Source organism: Westerdykella ornata (assembly GCF_010094085.1).
Source record: "Westerdykella ornata strain CBS 379.55 unplaced genomic scaffold EI97scaffold_39, whole genome shotgun sequence".
Lineage (NCBI taxonomy): Eukaryota > Fungi > Ascomycota > Dothideomycetes > Pleosporales > Sporormiaceae > Westerdykella > Westerdykella ornata.
The window spans coordinates 71,621-93,212 of record NW_022986889.1 but is presented as its reverse complement, the minus strand read 5'-3'; the positions used below and the strand labels follow the sequence as shown (position 1 = coordinate 93,212).

General features: G+C 55.4%; 10 protein-coding genes and 1 non-coding gene across 11 annotated transcripts; 3 read left to right on the top strand and 8 right to left on the bottom strand.

The window, feature by feature from the left end:
* Nucleotides 1–14: 14 nt before the first annotated feature.
* Nucleotides 15–2,056, bottom strand: EI97DRAFT_212707 (glycoside hydrolase). Its single transcript, XM_033793786.1, has 4 exons — nucleotides 1,801–2,056; nucleotides 1,475–1,749; nucleotides 1,195–1,421; nucleotides 15–1,141 (listed from the first exon to the last, which is right to left on the bottom strand). Exons 1-4 carry the CDS (start codon nucleotides 1,881–1,883, stop codon nucleotides 212–214), a joined length of 1,515 nt encoding a protein of 504 aa, XP_033649913.1. The 5' UTR covers nucleotides 1,884–2,056; the 3' UTR covers nucleotides 15–211.
* An 888-nt stretch (nucleotides 2,057–2,944) lies between these two features.
* On the top strand, nucleotides 2,945–5,750 carry EI97DRAFT_462019 (uncharacterized protein; the record flags this gene model as incomplete). The annotated part of the gene is made up of 3 exons (XM_033801239.1): nucleotides 2,945–2,997; nucleotides 4,101–4,475; nucleotides 4,712–5,750. 3 exons carry the CDS (start codon nucleotides 2,945–2,947, stop codon nucleotides 5,748–5,750), a joined length of 1,467 nt encoding a protein of 488 aa, XP_033649912.1.
* A 627-nt stretch (nucleotides 5,751–6,377) lies between these two features.
* EI97DRAFT_445826 (uncharacterized protein) lies at nucleotides 6,378–6,824 on the bottom strand (the record flags this gene model as incomplete). Its single annotated transcript, XM_033799991.1, has 1 exon — nucleotides 6,378–6,824. The coding sequence occupies one exon, from the start codon at nucleotides 6,822–6,824 to the stop codon at nucleotides 6,378–6,380; it is 447 nt and encodes a 148-aa protein (XP_033649911.1).
* A 299-nt stretch (nucleotides 6,825–7,123) lies between these two features.
* Nucleotides 7,124–7,932, top strand: EI97DRAFT_470461 (uncharacterized protein; the record flags this gene model as incomplete). Its single annotated transcript, XM_033801769.1, has 3 exons — nucleotides 7,124–7,403; nucleotides 7,582–7,864; nucleotides 7,918–7,932. Exons 1-3 carry the CDS (start codon nucleotides 7,264–7,266, stop codon nucleotides 7,930–7,932), a joined length of 438 nt encoding a protein of 145 aa, XP_033649910.1. The 5' UTR covers nucleotides 7,124–7,263.
* Nucleotides 7,933–9,426: 1,494 nt separating this feature from the next.
* On the bottom strand, nucleotides 9,427–10,269 carry EI97DRAFT_445824 (uncharacterized protein; the record flags this gene model as incomplete). Its single annotated transcript, XM_033799990.1, has 1 exon — nucleotides 9,427–10,269. The coding sequence occupies one exon, from the start codon at nucleotides 10,267–10,269 to the stop codon at nucleotides 9,427–9,429; it is 843 nt and encodes a 280-aa protein (XP_033649909.1).
* A 285-nt stretch (nucleotides 10,270–10,554) lies between these two features.
* EI97DRAFT_212601 (uncharacterized protein) lies at nucleotides 10,555–11,363 on the bottom strand. The gene has a single exon (XM_033793785.1). It carries the CDS (start codon nucleotides 11,275–11,277, stop codon nucleotides 10,840–10,842), a length of 438 nt encoding a protein of 145 aa, XP_033649908.1. The 5' UTR covers nucleotides 11,278–11,363; the 3' UTR covers nucleotides 10,555–10,839.
* Nucleotides 11,364–12,135: 772 nt separating this feature from the next.
* Nucleotides 12,136–14,391, bottom strand: EI97DRAFT_436996 (uncharacterized protein). Its single transcript, XM_033799244.1, has one exon. It carries the CDS (start codon nucleotides 13,956–13,958, stop codon nucleotides 12,408–12,410), a length of 1,551 nt encoding a protein of 516 aa, XP_033649907.1. The 5' UTR covers nucleotides 13,959–14,391; the 3' UTR covers nucleotides 12,136–12,407.
* Nucleotides 14,392–14,916: 525 nt separating this feature from the next.
* Nucleotides 14,917–15,001, top strand: EI97DRAFT_t85. The gene has a single exon. It is a non-coding gene; the product is annotated as a tRNA-Val (tRNA).
* Nucleotides 15,002–16,140: 1,139 nt separating this feature from the next.
* On the bottom strand, nucleotides 16,141–18,179 carry EI97DRAFT_212487 (uncharacterized protein). Its single transcript, XM_033793783.1, has 3 exons — nucleotides 18,001–18,179; nucleotides 16,905–17,860; nucleotides 16,141–16,814 (listed from the first exon to the last, which is right to left on the bottom strand). Exons 1-3 carry the CDS (start codon nucleotides 18,047–18,049, stop codon nucleotides 16,188–16,190), a joined length of 1,632 nt encoding a protein of 543 aa, XP_033649906.1. The 5' UTR covers nucleotides 18,050–18,179; the 3' UTR covers nucleotides 16,141–16,187.
* EI97DRAFT_212495 (uncharacterized protein) lies at nucleotides 18,129–18,783 on the bottom strand. Its single transcript, XM_033793784.1, has one exon. It carries the CDS (start codon nucleotides 18,652–18,654, stop codon nucleotides 18,310–18,312), a length of 345 nt encoding a protein of 114 aa, XP_033649905.1. The 5' UTR covers nucleotides 18,655–18,783; the 3' UTR covers nucleotides 18,129–18,309.
* Nucleotides 18,784–19,701: 918 nt separating this feature from the next.
* Nucleotides 19,702–21,588, bottom strand: EI97DRAFT_462013 (uncharacterized protein; the record flags this gene model as incomplete). Its single annotated transcript, XM_033801238.1, has 4 exons — nucleotides 19,702–19,878; nucleotides 19,928–20,444; nucleotides 20,520–20,610; nucleotides 20,661–21,588. The coding sequence occupies 4 exons, from the start codon at nucleotides 21,586–21,588 to the stop codon at nucleotides 19,702–19,704; spliced, it is 1,713 nt and encodes a 570-aa protein (XP_033649904.1).
* Nucleotides 21,589–21,592: the final 4 nt, after the last annotated feature.

Genomic DNA, 21,592 nt, shown 5'->3' with positions numbered 1-21,592 from the left:
GCCCCGTGATCTGAAAGTGATAAAGATTGATCCCATTTCCACGCCTGTTCATCCGAACAGTCCTCGCTCTAATTCTAGCAGTCCTTCGATAATCGCCCTTATCAAACGACATGCTCGGTTGCCCTGGATCTTACATATGCGTGCGCACTCAGTGGTTCCCTCCGATCCTTTTCCCATTCATCCACTCGCGTCAGGCCACTGACCGTCCCTTCTAGTACCACCCAGCGCCATCATCGTCGTCATCCCACGGCTCGCCATTCTCATCCAACCAGAACCAATCCACCGGCTCCCCATACTGCTCCTCGTCCGGTACCTCGTCGTCCTGCTGCTGATCCTCCTCCTGCGGAGCCTCATCCTCTGGAATCTCGTCCTTAGGCTGATCCTCCGCCGGCGTCGCATAGGTCGGCGGCTCAGACTTCTTCCCCCCACCACCACCAGGACCACCGCCCGTCTTCCCCAACTCCGCCGCAATCTTCCTCACATGACTCCAATCATGGCTATCCTCGCCCAGACTCCAAGCCATGACCCCGCCCAACCCATACGCCCTCACAATCTGCTCAAACTTCCTCTCAATCAGCTCCAGCGTATCCCACGTCCAGAAGAGATTATTCTGCCCGTCGTAGTAATACTGCCCACCTTCTTCATGGTCCGTGACACCATTGGCCGCAGCGAGCTGCCAACTCCCAAAGACGTCCGCGTCGGTACATCCCGTGCCGAAGGCATGCTGGCACGCGCCGGAGCAGTGCTCGGGACTGGACCCGCAGTTCCCGTACTGGCTGCAACAGCCACTGGCGCACTTGGTCATCTTCTCGGGTCCGCACGTCCCGTCGTACGAAGTGGTGAGTTGCGCCAGGTCGAGGGGCTGCATGTGCGAGCGCTCAAAGGTCCAGGCGCCGGACGTGAGGGTGTCCTTGCCGGTGACGGGGTCCTCGGCGGCGACGATGGGGCAGCCGAGCGGGGGTTGTTGGGCGCACGAGGGCGTCGTGGTGAAGAATTTGGCGTAGAAGGCGAAGCCGAGGTTGAGCTTGTTGGCTGGGGCGCCGATGGCGAGGTAGTTCTCTATGGATTGCGTGGCGCCCTTGACGGACGTGTGGTGCGCCGTCACGTTGTCGCGGCGGTTCATGAGGTCGTAGGACATGACCTGGGATGGGTCAGTTTTATGTCGGGATTCTTGTAGTTGGTAGAAAAACTTACATTGACGTAGTCGACCGAAGGCCAAATCAGGGGACCCGCCTGCTCAGTGAAGGCAATCATGTCGCCCTTCTTCCCAGGCACGGCGATGGAGAGGATCTTGTCCTTGCCGATAGCTGAGCGTACGGCAGCAAGAAGCTTTGGGAAGGCTTCAATCTCGTAGACCTTCTCCGAGTTGGGCACCTGCTTGTAGTCGGCGCCGTTGCCTCCTGGGTATTCCCAATCAATGTCTATAAAAGGTCAGGACTTCAAAGCATATACGATGGTCCAGAGCAGCACCTACCAACTCCGTCAGCGCCAGTGTTCTCCAACATGATCTTGACGTCCTGGGCAAACCTGCTGATTCCAGCGGGCGATCGAGAAGCTTCACCGAAGCCAATCGTGTCACCCCATCCGCCGATGGCAATCATGACCTTCGCACCGGGGAACTCTGAGCGGATGGTGGAGAGGGGGACCTTCGGCTGGAACGCCGCCGTATTGTTGGCCATGGCGAACGCAAGAATGACATGGTCGATGCCTGCCCGATCCGCTGCGTTGGTTGGTCGAGTGGGATGCCATCTAGGGGAAGTGTCAGTTGTCAAATCACCGGAGCAGTGTAAGTCAACCTACTCGTCGGCATACATCAAGAAGCGAGCGCTTGATGATGCTGCCAGTATGAGCGGCGCGGCAAGCGCCAATCCTGGGAGGCGCATGGTTCGTTAAGTATAGAGCTGTCGAGCTCTAGGGTGGGCGTCGTGTTGTAGAGCAGAAGACTGTGCAAAGCAAGAAGATTCCCTTTCAGTGCTCTTGCCTAGAGGTTGGTTGTCTAAAAGGTGGTTGCAACGGCAAGGAAGGTGCGGACGAAGAAGTAATCTCTTATAACCCGCATTCCGCAAGGACGCGGAACTGTGACGCAGTGTCGTCACCGTAGGAGGCCTTTCACCGCCAGTGTTGCGGGGGATAACCCCTGAAACCAGACATTCACTGTCCATCGTCCAGGTGACGGGGAGGCAAGGGCAACTGTTTTCACGGCTAACATCGCCTAATACAGGCCATGTATTAAAATTCGAAGCACTGTTCCTGGAATGAGACTGGCTGATCCCATATCCCGACTATTACTCTCAACACAAGGCGAGATGGGAGATTGTGTACTTGGATTTTCTCTTGTAGGCGTATTCTGCATCTCGACTGACGGTGAGGTATTTTCACAGTTTGAGAGATTCGAAATCTATACCTGACAGCTGTCAGTCGCGTGTGGTCTGGAAGAGTTCGACACATACCTACCTAATTGAGGGTTGCTGGTGTAACGTGGCTCGTACAAGGAATGTATCAACGCCGAATCCGTACATATCCACTGTAGTGTAGAGGTATCCCATATATCAGACGCTCACAACAGAGATTTTCAGGTCTGAAGGGTCCACTGTTCGGGGCCTGCGGGGAATTCGCCTTGCTGCATGCGCAACCATACTGCGTTACCTTCGACGAAATGACACCGGTAATAGCAAGAATAAATCCTATTCATATGGTCTGATGTGTTTGAAAGCGGTATTTCCAGGGCGTTGTTCTGGGGGTACCTTCACATGAAGCTGAATCGGAGGAAGCGTATGTGGGAGCCGTTGGTGCAGAAGCTGAGCGGGCATGAAATGGACCTTGCGAGCACTGACAGAGCTGAGAAATCAAACGCGATGTACAGACAACACGGAAGACACAAGTCTAAAGGACGATGACAGGAGAGAACAGAAGTTGAAGACTACTCTAGGGATAGGAGGGCGAAATGGCTCCAAGGGTCCAGAGCAAGCTCGAATATAAAGACAAGGACGAGTCCATGTATGAATAGGAGGCGATAGCGGTACCTATACAGAGCTGATCGGATATTTCACTCAATGCACATGTACAATGGCAGCGTTGGGCGGCGGAGTTCAGAACTGGTTCAGAGTGATCCATGGATGATGGGATGTCGTTAGTCTGTCACGTGACAAAGACATGTCCCAACCAGGAATCCATCAAAATAAACAAACCCACAACGCCGAGGCGCGAGCACAAACAACACCAGAAATCGGACGAGACCGGAAGCGCAATTCCCAGCCACCGCAATAATTCTGGCATGGACGGAAATCACATGCCGGCGACCAAAAACACAAAAAGCAGGAGGCTGGGAGAGACATGGATCGTCGATGAGGGGTGGCTGTCAGCACACAGCTGAAAGGGCCCATGAAATGCCTCAGCACGGTTGCACAGAGGGGATGAGATGGCCAATTGGACGCCTCCACGCGTGTGAGAGTAGCAAATGCACATCGTTTCGTTATTCGGCACACCAGAAAGCGAGAAGCTATCAACAGAAAGGTGCACTCTGTTGTTTTGATGGAATTATTACACAGTATGATTGAAGAATTCAGCCCAACTCTGCCGTGATGTTGTGATGCCTCGGTCCAGACGAGGACGGAAGGGGCGGATCACCGGTGGTTGCCCATGCAACACAAAGGGGCTGATGCCAAGGGCCCGCGCTATGCCGTATAGGGACAGCTATCAACAACGCTACCCAACCTCGTCCCCAGCCGCGTCGTCAAACCGCCCTCTCGGCCACTCCCCCACCCCATCAACAAGCCCCCCGGCTTACCGCCTGTTACTTCTTCTCCCTCCTCCGCTCGAACACCTCATCATCATCCGCTTCCTCCCAACCTCTTTCCTGCATCCAATTGCACATCCCCACCCCCAAATCCATCCCTACCTACGAAGCTGGCGTCTTCATAAGGCCCTCTTCGCAGCCCTTCATCCCCTCACTCTCTCCAGAGACCCCTTCAAAGGAGCCAAGAAGTTCTTTCTTGTCTTCCTTTCGAATTGTTCTCGTAACGGTTCGAGAGGCATTCAAGAGAGAACGCCGCGACTCCAGCCAACCTGGACTTTGACGCCCGCGTACCGATCCCCTTCAGTGTCTTCCCGTCCTCGTATCGGAGCGACGCTGTCGTCACCAAACAATCCACCAAAGTCAAGGTAGAAGGAGAAGCACCGCTACCTTCTCAGGCTTCGCACGTCGGACGGGAAGGTCACGAAGAGCATCGCGAATCCTTCTCTGCCACCGTCAACGTCAAGCCCCACGACAGCACCAGCAGCACCCGCCGCGACACCCGCTACAGAGAGGAGGTCCGCGTCTACGAGCAGGACCGCGTCCGCCGCCCGCAGCAGCACCAGCAGCAGCCGCAACAACAACAGCACCTCGAGGAGGTCCGCATCCACGAGGAGACTCGCTTCAGGCAGCCCGAGCATCGACGAGAACGCGTCGAGGTTGAGTTCCAGTCCCGTGATCGGTACGTTCATGTTTTGTTTTCACTTTTTGTGCACGATTCAGAAGTGCTGCACACACCAGCACAACAACCAGCCCCTGAGCTTGGCTAGCCCGCAGCCCGCAGCCACAGCCCGCTTAACCCCCTTCTCTCACTGGTTTATTGTTGTCCGAGCGACACGCATTGGTCCCCACTTTTTCTTGTTGTTATCTCTTCCCTGCTCGACCGCTGGCTGACCCTTCTCTCTTCTCCCTCCACAGCTACCAGCAACCCTACGACCGTTACGTAGGAAGCCACATCGACGTCCAGGACAGGTCCTACGACAGAGAGTTCAACCCTGTCGACGGCCCTTCCCAGTACGCTCCCACCCAGATTGACGTCTCCGAGCGTCAATACCGCCAACGCACCCGTCCCATCGTCGCCGGTGCCGCTGTTGAGCAAGGTTACTCCAACCTCTCGACCCACCCCAGCTACGAGCAACCCTCTCGCTACCCAAGAGAGGAAGTTCGAGTAGAGAAGACTACTCGGACCACGGTCGACGCCCCCAAGAAGTACAAACGTGATATGGGATATTACGACGAGGACGGCCACTACCACTCCTTCCGTCACGGTCTCCACAAAGCTGCTGATCGCATCCTCCACCCCATCCACGGTCACCGCCACCACCACTCGTCCTCGCATTCCAACGTCAGCTCTTCTCACGCCCCTAGCCGCGAAGAAGTCGTTGTAAAGAAGGAAAAGTACATCCAGACCGCCGCCCCTGCCTCCGCTCCCGTCTCCCGCGTCTCCGTCTCTGCTTCCTCCAAGCCCATCGCCAAGGTCCGCTACGCCGCCTCCCGCACCATGGCTCCCCCCAACACCATCACCATCCCGTGCCACCACATCCGCATCGGCGATCTCCTGATCCTCCAGGGCCGCCCTTGCCAGGTCATCCGCATCACCACGTCCTCGCAGACGGGCCAGCACCGCTACCTCGGCGTCGACCTCTTCACCAAGCAGCTGCACGAGGAGTCGAGCTTCATCTCCAACCCGGCCCCCTCGGTCGTCGTCCAGAACATGCTCGGCCCTGTCTTCAAGCAGTACCGTGTCCTGGACATCCGCGAGGATGGCCGCGTCGTCGCCATGACCGAGACGGGTGATGTCAAGCAGGGTCTTCCTGTCCTTGACCAGAGCAACCTGCTCCAGCGTCTCACCGACGCCTTTGACAATGGCCGCGGCAGTGTCCGCATCCTCGTCATCAATGATGAGGGTCAGGAGCTTGCCGTCGACTACAAGGTTGTTCATGGATCTAGGTTGTAGATGGTCTCTCCATTATGGTATGTCTTCACTACTGGGCGTGCTTCTCCTGGAACATGCTTGCTAACGGTCTTCAGTAGGTCGCATCTGAGCATCAATGTGTCACGCTTACACGAAGGAGTTCTTGTGCTTCCTGCCGGCCATGCCATGTCATTTCGAAATTGTGTTCATGTATCTTGTTTGGCTTCGTGAGGGGCCATTGGCAATTGGGACTTTGCTGTCGCGTAACATCCGTGTCGGCCTGCCTTGACGTCTCCCTTTTTGAGTAAGAGGGTGATGGCGCTGGGCGGGCGCTGGCAGGGATGTGGGCAGCAGCGGAGTCGAGGGTATGTGGATAGTAATGAATGGACATGTTTGCGTTGCTTCTATGTTGTTGAATCTGCTGTCTGTGATGTCTTGATTTACTGATGCCTTGGCATGCTTGCCGTTGCCGTCGTCCTGTTTTGACATGTGTTGAAGCCATGTCCTCTCCTTCCCCTTCTGCTTCTGCCCCTGCATCATCCTGGACCCCTAGATCCTCTCCCTCTTCATTTCAGGGTCTCTATTTCCAATACCAGTAATGCATCCGTTTTCTCACTTTCCCCAAGTTCTAGGCTCCCTCCTGTGTCGACCATCCATGATACCAAACCACTACCACTCCAACTTGACTTCCTCCCCCTTGAACGTCTCCTCCCAACCCCCTTCGCCTTCCCCGTTGTCCTTCTGCCTCATCACCACCTCCTTGACCTCCAGCACATTCCCCTTTCCCAGCGATGCACCGTAGTAATGCGGGAACCACTCACCGGGTTCCCCTTCCTCCCACTTCAACGTCCCTTGTCCCTCTTTGCCTTCCCCATCGAGGCCCCTGTCTGCTAAGTCGGCGTATCGTAGGACCAGAAGCCAGATGTGTGGTGTGGATGGGAAGAAGCGGGATAGGACGTGGGGGACTTGGTGGGCGGTGCTGAGGTGGATGTAGTTGGAGGAGAGGTCGAGGGGGGAGAGGGGGAGAGAGGAGGGGAGAAGGGAGGGGGAGGGGGAGGGAGGTGCGGTGGGGAGGATTTTGTAGAGGTGGGTTGGGAGGGGGGAGGGCGGTGGCATTTTTATTTTGGGGGGGAGGGGGGCGGGGTGGTTGTGGTGGTGGTGGTGGTGGTGTTGCTGTGATGGTGGAGGTTGGGTCTCTTTGTCGTTGGTGGGGTTATGGAGGTAGATATGTGGGAACGGTCGATGAGGAGAGTCGGAAGAGAGACTGGGAGAGGGAGAAGCGTGGTGGGATGTATTTTGTAGGGGAGTCCAGCGGGGTTTAGTTGTTGTTCTGGGAGCGGAGTACACAGTATGTATCTGTGAGAAGGTGGGTTGGATTTCTCAGATGGAGGAATCAAGGCCAAGCTCCCCACTTCCCGCTCCTTCACCTTTTCCTTTTCCACCCCTCGCGCCGCCTGATTCCAGTTTCCCTCTCGCTCCCTCGGAAGCGCCAGTGCCGCGCATATTATATTTCCTCCCCTCCAACCCAGCAAGCCGGGAGCACAGGGGCACCAGAATGCCCCGCCTCGACGAACACACGCAGCAGTACCTGCGCGACGCCGAGACCGGCGTGCTGCGCGGCACCGAGAGGGCGTGGGACAGCTTCACCAAGTTTGCGCTGCGGGACAATGTGCTGGAAGTGGCCGCGGGGTTAATGTGAGTGTACAAGTAATCTTTTCTATTCATTCCCCTGCTGTTTACTGTGGTACCGTGGTACCTATACGTCACAGCAACGGGTAAACAAACATGCACACCGCACTCCTCTCCCCAACCCAACAACATACCCTACCATCTATATAACACGTACAATACCAATACTAACAAACACCACCAGCATCGCCACAGCCTTCACAGCCCTAACCACCTCGCTCATCACCTCCATCTTCCTCCCCCTCATCTCCCTCCTCCCCTTCCTCTCGCACAACCTCTCCCTCCAATTCCTCACCCTCCGCCGGGGCCCCGCGTACAACGCCACCTTACCCAGCGGGTACAACACGCCCGCGCAGGCCCTCGACGACGGCGCCGTGGTGCTCGCCTGGGGCGACTTTTTGGATAAAGTGGTGAGGTTCTTTGCGATTGCGGGCGTGCTGTGGGTTGTGGCGTTGGGGTATGGGAGGGTGAGTGGTGGAGGGATGTTGGTGAAGGGGACGGTTAAGTGTCGGTTTTGTAGGAGGTGGGTGAGTGAGGGGGCGAGGAGGTGTGGGGAGTGTACGAGTTGGTTGGATGGGACGGGGGGGGAGGGGGGGGATGGAGATGGGGGGAGTGAGTAAGGGGAGTATTATACAGATTATGGGGGGATGGACCTAATGGGAGTGGGTGAGGGGGGGTGTTAATACAGAGTATAGGAGGGAGGGAGGTTTGTATCGTTAGAGAATTAGTATACCCTATTCTGTTCTCCGCCATGTGTTTGACGCTTCCAAGCACAATCTACATTTCACTTCGACAGTTACGGCTACACGCTAGACCATTCCATGTCTAGATACCCATCTATGTATCCGGAGGGTTTAGCAGATGGTCTACTGTGCAGTAAGCCAGGAAATCGTCGTTCCCACCACACAGCACAGGAGAAGTTTTCCATTCTCTTCCTGCTAACTGCGGAAATGCTGGAGCGGAATGATTGCCATGGTAACTAGTCGATCCCATCGGTACCATGACGATGGCGTACATGAATGTGCATGTACAGCGCAGCATCCATGCATCCATGTACTGTGTAGATCGTCGAGGCGAGGCGGCACATATACGCTACTGTACAGTAGAGTACAATACGCGGGTAAAGCAACCGCGCGATACCTGTGCAAGAAGTGAAGCCATGCTGCAGGAAATAGGTGCAGCTACCCTGCCTGCATCGTACACAGGAGTAGTAATAGTGTACCCCATCAGGATCTCGCCGCGGAGGGAGGAGACACGCACTGTATGAAAGCCCTGCTCCACGATCAGATGATCGCTAGTTGATCTCCCTTTTCCCGTCCTATTCGAGCTGCAGCTCCCGGGACGTCTTATTGCACATTCTGTTTGCATTACAAATTACAATTATCTTACTGTGTATATTCGTATAGCTCTCTCTCTCTCTCTGTGTGTGTGTATGCGTGCTCTGTAGTGCGAAATACGTCTATGGATCCCATAGGTACATAGGTATATGAAGAACAGTGTACTTTGGAGTCGAAAATTGTAAACGCCGACACCGGGGCGCCGCCGAATGCCATTCCAATTCCCTAATACTCCCCCATTGTGTGGCCCCTTTTATCCAAGTCCTCCTTCCTGGAAGGGTGTAGAAATGGTAATGGATAGGTACAAGTGCAGTGCGAATGCTAGACAACGAAACTAATAGAACGAAACAGAGAAGGGCGAACAATTTAGTAGATAGAAAAAAGTCTAAGCGGATAGATGCGAAACGGGAAAATGAAAAGGCGAAAAGAAGTAGAAGGCCTAAAATGCAAATACATGTGCGTGTGCGTGAGCGTGTATGTTCCAGTCTTTCTCAAGGACGCCGGAAAATGCATGCAAGGACGAGGTCAAACAAGTGAAGGGGGAAAGAGTAACGGAAAGAAAAAAAGAAGAAATGGAGAAGAGAACACGACGAATATACCGCCGAAACAATGCAGAACCACCAATCCCTCAATCAAGATCCCTCAAATACACCTCCGTCGACCCTACTGTCGACCGAAATCTTCCATACTCTCTACGCCTCATCCCCCTCACTCGCGCTCTCCTCGACGGTAAACAAGTCCGGACTCGGCTCCCTCCACGACCTCCTCCTCCTCGTCGCGCCCATCAGCGCCGCGGCATTCCCATACCGGCGACGGCCCCGCGCCCTCGGCCTCACCCTCGCCTTCGCCGCCGCCTTCTTCCCGCTGGCGAGCAGTTCCTGCGCGCGGCCGCGCGTGGGCTCCATCTCCAGCGTGAGTCCGAGGTCTTCATCTTCATCTTCATCTTCGTCTTCCTCGTCTTCCTGCTCGGGCGAGGCGGGAGGGGAGATGAAAATGGGCGGTGGACCGCGAAGCTGAGGCGCCGTGTGCAACGTATCCAGCAGCCGATCATCGTCGAGCTGTACAAAGGACTCATCATCTTCTTCTTCCTCTTCCCTATCGTCTCCGTCATCTCTCCCTGCAACCCCATCACCATCATCATCGTCATCGTCATGATACCGCTGATGGAGCTGCACGTGATGCAGCCGCACGTACCGGGCCCACTTCTCCGCGACCGACGACTTGAATTTGCTCGTCTTGGGGGACGTGGAGGTTGCTGACGCGGAGGACGTGGCGTCGGATACGATGATGCCTGCGCTGAGGGAGAGGACGTCGTATGGGTCGTCGTCGTCGGAGACGGGGGAGATGAAGTGGGCGAAGGGGTCGTCGTCGATGTCTGGTAGGTCTTGGGAAGGGGAGGGGGTCTGAAATTGGGTCCTACTCCGGGAAGAGGTGGAGGGAGGGTGGGAGATGGGGATGGGTGGGTCGCAGGGAGGAAAGGAGTAGGAGCGGGGTCCCGGGGAGGATGGGGAGGTGGTGCGGAGGTAGGTAGGCATGGTGGAGAGGATGTAGTTGGTTGGTTGGTTGCCGTCTTGATGTGTGTCTTTGATGGTGTATGTGTGACTGTGTTCTACCGTAGAGGAGAAACTTGTTCCTTTGATCCTTCTGGCTCTTCCTCTTCCTCTTCGTATGATGGTGTCCGGCCCGCGGCCGGTCGAGGGTTGAGGCAGCAAACGTCGGGAATCCAAGAACAGGGAAAGGGGAACAGGGCCAGTAACGACGGACTTCCTTTGCAGATGTCGAAAGAAGCAAGGAAGAGGGGAGAAGAGAAGGAAGTCAAGTGTCACCGCGCCTCAGTGATTCAGTGATTATATACGTGACAGCTGCAGGCGGCCTCTCGTCAACCTTGGATATTCAAGTTCCCGTGCGTACACCGTGACGGCTAATGACCGAGGCGCAGTATGTCAGTCAAAGTACCCGGTGGGAAGGGTGTGTGAATCATAGGACTGAGACAACAGTGACAAGAAGGTGGTGGGTGCTGCCTTGAGTGTGTGCAAGCGTTTGCCTGGTGGGAGAGGCCAGAATGGTTAATGAGGCGGACGGGAAACGAAGGAAACCCAAATGCTCTAACCCCGACAGTTCCCTTGGAGCAGCACCAAGAAATGGGCAGAGAGGAAAGGAATAAAATGGAAATGGATAGTAGAGATACTTATACCGAACGCCATGCATCTTGCAAGTAGTCTACTGCCCGCCTCACGAACCTGCACCCCGCGACCGACACCTGCAGCCCACCCACCATCTATGTCCCCCAACCCCAAACGAGCAACGCCCACCCAAATGCTGATGCACAAAATGACCTCTCCCAGCCTCGCCGCCTCCTCTAGGGCCCGCCCTTGACACATGATGGGCACAAGATGGTGTAGGGAGCAAAGCCGCCAGAGGGTCATCTGCAGACGTCCCCTGCATTCCCGCCGCGCGCATGCGAAAGAGTCCAAGACATGCGTCGGCACAGGTTGCGCGGCGGGATATGCAAAGGCAGGGCGATCGGTGCAGGAAACGACCATTTGCGGCTGTTTCCTTGATTCAAGGAATCTTCAGTTTTCGCACATGGGAAAGTCGTGTGCATAAGGGTGGGGAAGAGGGGAAGAGAAGAGTGACAAGAGGGGAGGCGAGAGCTTGGTCTTGGGTCTTGGTCGTGGATCTTTTTTCAAGGCGATCCATCATCACGCGCGCACCGCCAATCAGGCGACAAACCCGCCATCCTTTTCTTCAAGAGATGGTCCTCATCAAGGCCGATCTGAGTGTGGATGCGGCTGATTGATTTGATGGTTCCGAGTAGCACCGTAGCAGTAGTCTTGCTAGTGCAAATCCCCCGCTATTTCCGTGAAATTCTCCTCAGTTAGCTTGAAGCGCCCGAAGCGGTGAATTCTACAGAGTGTTGTGGCAAACCTCAGTCTTACTGTCAGTACACCGTATGAGGCCGACATGTTGCTCAGCACCGAGTTTACCAGAGTAAAGCCCGTCATCAGCTCACCACCAACTCTGATTTCCTCTTGCGGCGCTGTCTTAACTGACAAAGCCCGCACCACGCACACCAATACACCATCAAGTGCCCGCGCGTGCGGCTCACCCACCGACCCACACCATCTATCTGCCATCAGAGTAACAGTAAGAACCCAATCGCCGTGTCACCTGCAGGTGTGCGCTCATCCACTTGGGCCCTCTTGGCGTGGGCGTGTTGGATGTGCATGACAGCTTGTACTGTATTTGGATATGGCTATCTAGTATTTTCCATGACTTTGCCGTGCCTTGGAATTGCTGGAGTCACTAATAGATACGGCGAAGTTGACAGTGGAGGAGCCGCATCGAGATCGCGATGCTTGCACCGTCCAAGCCACACTTGTTCACAAGCAGTTCGCAGATTGCTCGTTATATTCGTCGTATCACATTCATCGGTTCATGCTCTACCTAGGTACATACAAGCCGTCCATGCGCTCCATACCCATCAATAGCCTCTATCGAGCCTTAACGGCATCCCAATCCTCCAAGCGGAGTTCATCGCTTTCATTCCCTTCCCTGTTTACCTCCCCAAACGCCGACAAGAATGAACAGTAAGCTGTGTACACAATCTGGCAAGGGTATCCATCAACCCCGAACCCCTATCTCGTGAACCACTCAAACATTTACCTTTAATCTAAGCATCGCTATCGCTCAGGCTATCCCTCCGAGCCACAGCCCTCACACCGCCCCTCCGATATCCGTCCATGACGTCCCGCCCGCGTCTGCCTCCGTGGCTGGGACCTCCAACCTGACTAACGCTCTCGCTGACACCGACGCTACAGGCAGAGCTCAAGCCGGGGATGTAGCATGGGTAGGAGAGAGTCCCTTGGACATTGCCGTTCGCCTGGGCGAACATGTCCGATGGAGCATCAGCGTCACGGGATGCGCGATGTTGCTTGCGAGGAGAAGCGGATGAGTGGCGGCTCCTCGCAGCGTCTCTGCTGTCACGGTCGCGGCGCGAGCGGGTGGCCTGCGACAAGGCTGCTGGGTCCGCGTTGGGGCGGTAGTCGGAGTAGTACGAGGACTCGTTGACTTCCGAGGGGGCGGTGCGGTTGTCGGTGTAGGCGCCAGTGTAGACGGTGTTGGTATCATCGCCAGAGACGAACGAGTAGGCGGCGGAGGGAGGAGAGCGGCGGGACTTGCGAGGTGCTTCCGAGGCAGTGTATGTGGTCATGGGGGCCTTGACCATGGGCTTTTCGCTCATGGGAGCCTCACTCATGGGGGCCTCACTCATGGGAGCTTCCGAGGAGGTGGCTTCGGTGTCGGCGCGTTTGCTCTTCTTTGCTTTCTTCTGCTCTGCCTTTTCCCTCTTTGCCTGTTCCTTCTCTGCTGCTTTGCGGGCTTTTTCCTCGGCGGCGGCCGTCCTGGCGGCGTTCTTCTCAATGAGTTTGGCCTGACGCATGCGTTCCTTTGCCCGGGCTTCCTTGGCCTTTTCTTCCTTCTTCTTCTCCTTGGCTGAGACGGTGACTAGAGGCTTCGAGGATACGTTGGAGCCGAGATCCGACCCAGTGTTGGAGAAGTCCGTGTAGACGCCATCGGCCTTGCGATTGAGGCCGCCTACGCGTGCAGGCTTCTCCTCACGGTATGCGCGTACGTCTTGGTCCTTGTAGTTGTTTGTGCCCTCGCGACGATGCTTCTTCTTGCTAGCGTCACCACCACGGAGTCCAAAAGCACCAACGCCACGGCCTTCCTCCACCTCTCGCATCTCACTAAGGTCGGCACTCGTGGCAGTTTCATCCGTGTAGCCGACACTGCTCTCAGCGCCGTAGCTACCGCCATGGACGACACTCCCGCCGCCCAGCCTGGTGCTCTTGGTGGCATTGGACAGGGTCTTGCCGTCCGGACCTTTGCGCCGCAGGACAGTAGACTTATAGTCCTCCCAGTCGTTCTCTCCCCACTTGAATCCGCCATTCTTGGCCCAGAAGAAGAACCACAACGCCGTCAACACCATGCCCATGCCGATGATGGCGAAGAGTGCTTGGAACCCTTTGTTGTCGAAGGCGTCCGGTGGTTTTGTGCCGGCAGAGAAGTCGACATGGCGATCGGCTCGCTTTGCGAGGTGCAGAGCTTGTACGTCCATGGGAGAGAGGGAGCGAGTGTCGGAGTTGATGGTCGGGGCATGGTTGGTCTCGGCGAGGAACGAGCGTGGGAGGAGCGAGAGGAAGGAGTCTGGAGTAGGCGCCATGATGTTGGGTTATCGAATGCTCGAAGACTGCGTTGAGCTGGGCACAAGGCCTGAGCCGGAGCTCAGAGAGGGATGTGGTCGTCGGACAGTGTTTGTATCTCGCTTGGTGATGGTGGGAGAAGGTTCGCGATGTAGGATAAGAATGCAGCAGCGATCGTTTGCTGCGAATCCGCGCAAAGACTAGAAAATAGTCAGAGTTGAACTATCGGGCGGATGGAGTGGGGATGGGTGGGGAGTGTTGTTCCCGCTGTTACTTGTGGTGGTAGTTGTGGCTGGTGTCGAAAATGAGGTGGTTGAGAGGAGGCTGGGGTGACGCAACTTTGCAAACAACCCGCGTCGACCCAGCAACGATTGGATGGACTAGGGAGACAAATATCAGTACTCCGCATCAAAAGATGCTTGATCCGCTAACATTATTCGAAATAGAAGTTCACCGTGCGATTTAGATAGATTATCCCTATGGCGCTGCTCTGCCTAGAGCTATCTCCACTACGTTGGCTCCACCTTTTCCTACCCTGTGCCTGCTGTCCACGGGTGAGCGTCGAGCGAGTCACTACTCAAATGAAAGCTCATCCGCGTTGATTCCCCACCTTCACAATGAAGCGCCTTCATCCAGCCTTGCAAAAAGTACTGCAACAACATGCTCGCCGTACGCCCGGTTTCGCACCCACTTAAACGTGGACATTCGTCTCTTCAAGGTGCAATGACCCAATATGTCGTCCAAATAACCTATATATGCAATGATTCGAAATTCACATCCTACATCTTGGACCAAGTCGGCCCCACCCATCTAGCGCCACTCCTTCCTCATCTCGCTTCTCAATAGATTGAAAGGCGAAGGAATCATTTCTCTGATTCTGCGCTCCCTTTCTTCTATCCCGCGCCGGAAAATGCCGTCCTTTGAAATGCCATATTTGATACATAATGTTTAAATAGAAATTATTATTTAATAACAGGCGGCCCGGTAGTCTAGTTGGTTATGGCGCCAGTCTAACATCGGTTAGGTACACTGGAGGTCCCGAGTTCAAACCTCGGCTGGGTCATTTCTTTTTGCCGTTGTCCATCGTCCGTCAGAGCAAGCAGCGGCGATATTATTTTTTCAGTCTTGTTCTCCTTGGTTGGTCCCCATACGTCCGTTACGGTTCCTGTAGCACAGTAATGAACACTTTTTCCCTTTTTGATATGCTAACTGCTGTCGTTCTAGCTCGCCTTGTTACTATAAGTACCTACTACATATTTCTTTTTGTTCAATCAATTCTCTCCCTCTATAGTCCAAAACTCCTCTCTCTCCACTTGTGCTCCCTTCCTTGCCTCTACACCCCGCAATAATAAGTGAACGGTTTCCGGGAGGCCTGTTACAATTATCAACACGACCCTCCTCCCAGCCATCCCTCTGCACTCATATCCAGTCCAAAACAGCCATCGGCTCATCCAATATAACTCCGTACCTACTTCCCAAAGAAAGTTGACGCCTAAAGAACTTCGAGGTGTCGTCGAATTGTCGTGGAACTTCGCCGAAAAGCGAAGCCTACTTCACTGCGGAGAAGGAAGGAAGAGAAAGGAGATGGTATCTTACCCACCCATCGCTCGGCTGGTGTCCACTGGTAACGGCAGCATGCTATCCTACACCAACCATCCCAGCAGGTGAAGCTCCACTAGTCCGTAGATGATGTTTATTACAAATAGTCGAGGCTGTGTCGGCCTTGTTGCAATTCACTGCCATGTATCCGCCACTCCTACCCTAGACAAATCCTTCACTCCTTCCAATCAAGCACTCCTTCCAATCAAGCACCGAATCATTCGTGTAGATGGGCAGCTCAAAGTACCCAAGCAAGCAAGAAGAAGAAGGGAAAAAGCAAAAGGATGATATTCAGAAAAAGCCGTGGTATCTCAAGCGTAACCAGGAAAAATTTCCAAGAGGAGAGGCATTCATCCCAGAGAACAAAACCCAAACATACGGAACTGAAAAGTGAACAACAACAACAACAGCGTAATCAAGACCAGACGAGAAGAAAAAAGGCGCTCTCCAAGAGCGAACGAAGAGAACAAATCCAAAACAAATCCAAAAGAAAAATAAACACCAGACGCATACCTCTACCGTACCGAACCCAGACCTTATCCATGCAAACATCATAATCGTAACAATCGCCTTTCTCTCTCTCCTTCTCCCTCTCCCTCCCCTCACATGCGACCTCACTCGCCCTCGGAAAACCCCCCATTCTTATACGTTTACCACCGACCCGGCTGCACCGGCACCCCAGGATGCATATTCAGCAAATACTGCGGACCGGGCATGGTCCCGCCTCCAAACACCTTGCCTCCATTCGCATTCCCACTCCCATTTGCGTCCCCGTTCGTCGGACTCCCCGCCCGTCCACCTGCGTAATACCCCGGCCTGTCGACACTAGCCGCGCTCTCGCTCCTCAAACTCGCACTCGCACTCGCACTCCCCACATCTTTCCATCCCTTCAGAGTCATCTTCATCCCCATCCCCATCCCCCTGCCTCCCGAAGAACTCATTAATCTCTGCTCATCCTCCTCCTCCTCCTCCCGCTGACCTCCTCTCCCCCTCCTCCTCCTCGCACACCGCTGCACAATCAAACACAAGAGGAAGATTCCGAGCGCTACAGCGCTGTAGACGAGGATGATGGGGCGACTCTGGCCGCCGAGATGCAGACCCAGGCCCCCCGTTAGGATGAGGCAGACGAGGGTGAGGGAGGCGAAGGGGACGTGGAGTTCTGGGAGGACGGTCGGCGCGAGGCGGGTTAGAGGCCAGAGGGGCAGGAGGACGGTGAGGAGGAGGGGGAAGAGGGAGATGAGGGCGAGGATCTGGTGGGGGGTTTGGAGCGTTCGGGACTGTGGCATGTCAGTGTTGGTTCACTTGAATTGCATCCCATCCCATGAGGAATGGGAAGGAAGAGGAACGGGCCTCCAAAGCACACTCACCCGATTAAACTGCCCCCCAACCACACCACCCACCCCATAACTCGCCGCCAACATACCCACCAACACGGCACTCACGACCCCATGCACCCACCCCCTCCTCCTCCTCACCCAAGCCCCCACGGCAACATTCACCGGCCACACGACGAAAATCGCCAAACACCCCAGAACCGCATGCGCAACTTTCTTCCCATCGTGATCCTTCCTCCCAAAATCCCCATCCAGCATCCTGACCCCCCTCATCTCCTTCTGATTCCCCTCAGGTACACCTCCAACACCCGTGGCCGCAACGAGGTCCATCTCGAACCGGCCGAATCGGCCATGCCGCTTCAGTCCCGCGTTCTTGTCGTCGCTCATCATCGCGTGGCCCGGGCCGAAGGCGAAGATCATGGGCGCGGTGCGGGACGTGACGTCCAGGGATCCGCCGGGCCAGGCGCGGCAGTAGCGGCAGACGGCGTGGAGGACGAACATGCCCGAGTCCGGGTCGATGCGGGTACCTGGGAGGAGGGAGATTTGCGTGGCCGGGGCGAAGGAGGGTTCGGTGTGGGGGCCGTGGAGGGAGAGGCGGGGGGAGAGTGTGAGGTCTGTGAGGGGGAGGTTAGTATTTGGTGTTAGGACTGATCTTCGCGGATGCTGTTTTCGCGAGGAGAGTAGCGCAACATGGAGAGAAGATACTTGGAACATAGACGTACTCTTCCCGCTCCCATCGGCATACACGACAAACATCAGCGCGCCCTCCATCCGGCTCCCAAACCCAAACCCCACCCAGGAGTACGCCGGACTCGTCATGTACATGTACACATCGCCCGAGTCGGAAGTGGTGTCATTGGCGATGTTGAGGGAGAACTGGGTTTCGGTTTCGGGGACGTAGAAGGTGGATGATGGGGGTGAGGTTGGCGCTGGTTGGGATGATGATGACGGTGATGGCGAGGCTATGGATTGGGCGTGTGTGAGGGATGCTAAGATGGGTGTTAGTGGTCATGTATATAGTTGTATCTGAGCGCGGATGATATTGGCCGTGTCTCAGACAAGGCGTCGCTCCCATCTCGGCTTCCAAGATCGATGAAACGGATAGTTCAGGCAGAAGATGCGAACATACCACTTAGTAGCGCCAGAAGCGCACCTAGTCTTGATATCCTGATCTCCATTTCCTTCCCTCTCTCTCTGTCTTTCAAGGAGGGGGAAATGTGGTGGAGCGAGCGCACTGCGCTTCCACAGCGGCAATTGTAACGTCCAGCGCAGTAACTCGGAAAGTATCGAAATCGATCGACTCAAGCAAAATAGTAGGTAGGCAGGTAGGTAGGAGAAGTTCAAGTCAAATCCCAATCGTGCAAACGTCGTGGACTGACCAACACACCAGGCGCAGCGCAGAACCAGCAAGTCGAGAAGCAGAATTCCGAAAAGAAAATCAAGGAAGCGAAAAAGCGAAGAGGAAGAGAAAACCGAGAAAAAAGAATGCGCGTAAGACGTGCCTACATACGGCCGGCAAACGGTAAATGCTCAGCTGCCTGCATACAGTAGATGGAGCATCTGCACGCTGGCTGCACCACCATGGCCTCCCCGCCTTATAGGTACCCCAAATCTCCCTCTCCCTCACATTGAAACACGTCTCAGGGTTGGTTCGCCGACCTCGCCCATGCGTGCGGGGAGGCTGAGGCCAGCGCTTCGGTCTTGGGCTTTGCTTTGCATGTCTCTGGCGTGGCCGTTCCAAACAGTCGCCGGCGCTTAGCAGCAGCCAGACTACCCCATCCATCTCACCGCAGCAATTCCACACGGATCGAGATCAGGGGCCCGCACCAATCGCAGACAGAATCCGATTTCCAAGAATGCGGGCGCGTAGCGGGTGTTGGCCTTGCAGAAGCAGCAGGGAGTGGGATGGGTGTTGTATTTTTAGCCCTCCACTCTCCCTTGATTTCCAAGGTGGTCCAAAAAGGGAGGCGCAACCGCCCACCACTTCACGTTAGAACAGGCTGCCTAACCGCTTCAGGCGACCAAGCTGCGCGCCTCTGGTCAAATATATCCTCCCTGCGCTGTACACAGCAATGATCTAGAAACTCCGCAGAATCACCATATACATATTGCCAGGTATACTATATTTGCACTGCGCGATACTCTGCAAACGACTCGGGAATGTAAAAATATACTCTTGGAAAACATTGCACAGCCGAAGTCGCACTATGTAGAAGATACAAGTAGAATGCATCTATTCATAATCATCATCATCACCGCTGGCATTGGCATTGGCATGACATCGTGAATTACACCGTCCCCATTCATCTCAGAAGAAGAAAAGATAAGAACCACATCCAATCCCTTCCCTTACCAAATGAAAAGAACACCCGTCCGAAAGAAGACCGAAACAATGAAGACAATGAAAGACAAAAGGAAACGAAACAAAGCATGAATGAGACTTGGGCGCCTCTAAGACAAGTCCCTCGTTCTTCGGTACATGATGTGCTGGTGTCGTTCATGAATCATTAGTGCAATCGTGCGTGCATGCAGGCGCCTCCCTCTCAGACAGGACACCTCGTTGCCAAGGATCCACTGCTTGAACCGTCATGATGTCATGTCGTAAAGTCGTTTATCTTCGTCTTCACACTCTTGTGACTAGCAAAGTCGAACCGAGACAGGGAATCGACCATTGTCCCCGAAAGAGACAAAGTCGGCTACTGCCGCATTCTTCAGACTATTCGTCCAAAGAGGGCAGTGAGGATCGCTTTTGCATATGCTTGATGCGCTCCAGCATGCCATAAGCCACTCCCCATCGCCAGCTCACGCTGAAACGCCGGCTGCCAACCGCTCATCGATATCGGCGACGGCTGCTGTCGTACGTGAATTCGCGCTCATAGAACCGCTCATCGTAGCTTGGCGGTCTCGGTGCGCGAATCTCCTCGCGCTCATACTCAATCTCGCGGATGCGAGACTTGCGTCGCCGACGGATGTCGTCGGAAAGCTCGACGAGCTGCAGAACATCCTCCTATCCACCGGTGAGCAATGAGTCCTGAATCTGCAAGCGATCAACTTACATAGCGAAGATACATCATGACGTAGAAGAAGTAGTCCGTCTCCTCATAGTCATAGCCCATGATCTCTATTGCCTCCTTGACCACCAGATCCTTGGTGATCTCGGTCCACATATCTTTCTTCTTCGGAGGAGGCGAGGGCAGGCCATAGTCGGTGGCACGCTCGTCATCCCCACTGATGAATTTGGACCTGCGGACACCATTGTAACGCTGCCATGTGATCTCTTGAGCACCACCTCCGATGCCGTCCATCCGCACACGGCTTGTCCCAGGAGGGACGTCGACAATGGTCCAGTGCTTGGTTGCTCCGTTATAGCCTTCCCCAGGGTAGGCTCGCTCCATGGCCTTGCGGTTGTAGTAGTCGGCCTCGGACTCAAAGTCGGAGTCAACCGAAGGTGTGGCGCGGCGCCTTGGGGCGCTCAAGGAGCGGGCTCTCGTGTGTGATATATCCATCTCTCTGGACTTCCTCTCCTCTCGCTCAAAAAGAATATCTTCTTCAAATCCACGTCCGCCTCGGCTCCTACAGTTGCTGTTAGCCGTTGACCGGACTTGGAATATGAGCCGTTGACCGGACTTGGAATATGTGGTTACTCACTCTTTCCGGCGAATTGAGATTTCGAGACTCTCATCGCGAGGTGGGGTTGGAGGGGGTGGAGGAGGGGTGGGCGATCTGGCTCGCTCGACGCCTTGGAATTGTCAGAACTAAATATGCCTAGAATAGCGCCAAATCACCTACCGTGATCAATGTGACGATGGTGCGTAATGATCTCTTGGATGATCGGAGGTCGAATCTCTGGTTGCGGTGGCGGAGGAGGCGGAGGAAGCGGCTCTGGGCTCGGAGAACGCTCCTCCTTGCGTCTAATGATGATCTCGTCCTTGATGACTTCTCGCGGCGCTGGCGGAGGAGAAGGCTCACGGCGTCGAATGACGAATTCCTCTCGTTCCCTCGCAACCAGGTCTCCTCGCGAGCGAGGAGGAGGCAGGCTGCGCTCACGCCCACGCACTACAAATGTGTCCTTGTGGTACTCGGTGTCGCGGCCATGACGGCTATCATCTCTGTGCTCGTGGCGGAACACATATTCCTCGTGGTCGACATCACGCCTGGCAGGCTCGCGTTCACGGAACTTGACCTCCTCTCGCTCGAAGTCGACTTCGCGACGTCGCGGTCTGGAGCCGTCACCGCGGCGGAAAGTGATGTCATCCCGCTCGACATCTCGGACCTCGACCCTAGGGCGTGAGTGCGATCGATGGCGGATCGTAACGTCGGTCTCGTCCCTCTCGACGTCTCTCGGACGACGACGCTCCCCATCGGATCTGCGGATTTTGATATCTTCACGGTCGATCTCTCTTACGCTCACTGGCGAAGGTGGGCCGCCTCGCCCTCCTCGAATCACCAGGGTATCCTCTTCGACTTCGCGGCGTCCGCCTCGCGAGCTCCTGGTGGACGACATGTCTTCCTCTCGCTTTCGCACGACGAGCTGGCCGGCGGTGCTGGAACGGCCATAATCGTCACGAAAGAAATCGGGGGCACTCCTGCGGGGGTTGGTGCCGCGAGAGAGTTCGAGGTCGAGTTCGTCGTAGCTGCGGTCAACACGGTCGCGGCCGCGGTAGAAGTCGCGCTGACGCTCCTCGTACAGCTCAGCGGTCGGGTAGCGGCGCGACATGGCG

Excerpts from the sequence above, each read along its gene's own strand:
- EI97DRAFT_212487 (XM_033793783.1), bottom strand. The coding sequence starts at position 18,049 with ATGGAGATCAGGATATCAAGACTAGGTGCGCTTCTGGCGCTACTAAGT. Across the intron at positions 17,861-18,000 it reads GCTTCTGGCGCTACTAAGTG|CATCCCTCACACACGCCCAA; the intron begins GTATGTTCGCAT and ends CACCCATCTTAG. Across the intron at positions 16,815-16,904 it reads TTGGGGGGCAGTTTAATCGG|TCCCGAACGCTCCAAACCCC; the intron begins GTGAGTGTGCTT and ends GACATGCCACAG.
- EI97DRAFT_212707 (XM_033793786.1), bottom strand. The coding sequence starts at position 1,883 with ATGCGCCTCCCAGGATTGGCGCTTGCCGCGCCGCTCATACTGGCAGCA. Across the intron at positions 1,750-1,800 it reads TTCTTGATGTATGCCGACGA|ATGGCATCCCACTCGACCAA; the intron begins GTAGGTTGACTT and ends CACTTCCCCTAG. Across the intron at positions 1,142-1,194 it reads CTTCGGTCGACTACGTCAAT|GTCATGTCCTACGACCTCAT; the intron begins GTAAGTTTTTCT and ends GACCCATCCCAG.
- EI97DRAFT_212601 (XM_033793785.1), bottom strand. The coding sequence starts at position 11,277 with ATGGTCGTTTCCTGCACCGATCGCCCTGCCTTTGCATATCCCGCCGCG.
- EI97DRAFT_436996 (XM_033799244.1), bottom strand. The coding sequence starts at position 13,958 with ATGGCGCCTACTCCAGACTCCTTCCTCTCGCTCCTCCCACGCTCGTTC.
- EI97DRAFT_212495 (XM_033793784.1), bottom strand. The coding sequence starts at position 18,654 with ATGGATGGGGTAGTCTGGCTGCTGCTAAGCGCCGGCGACTGTTTGGAA.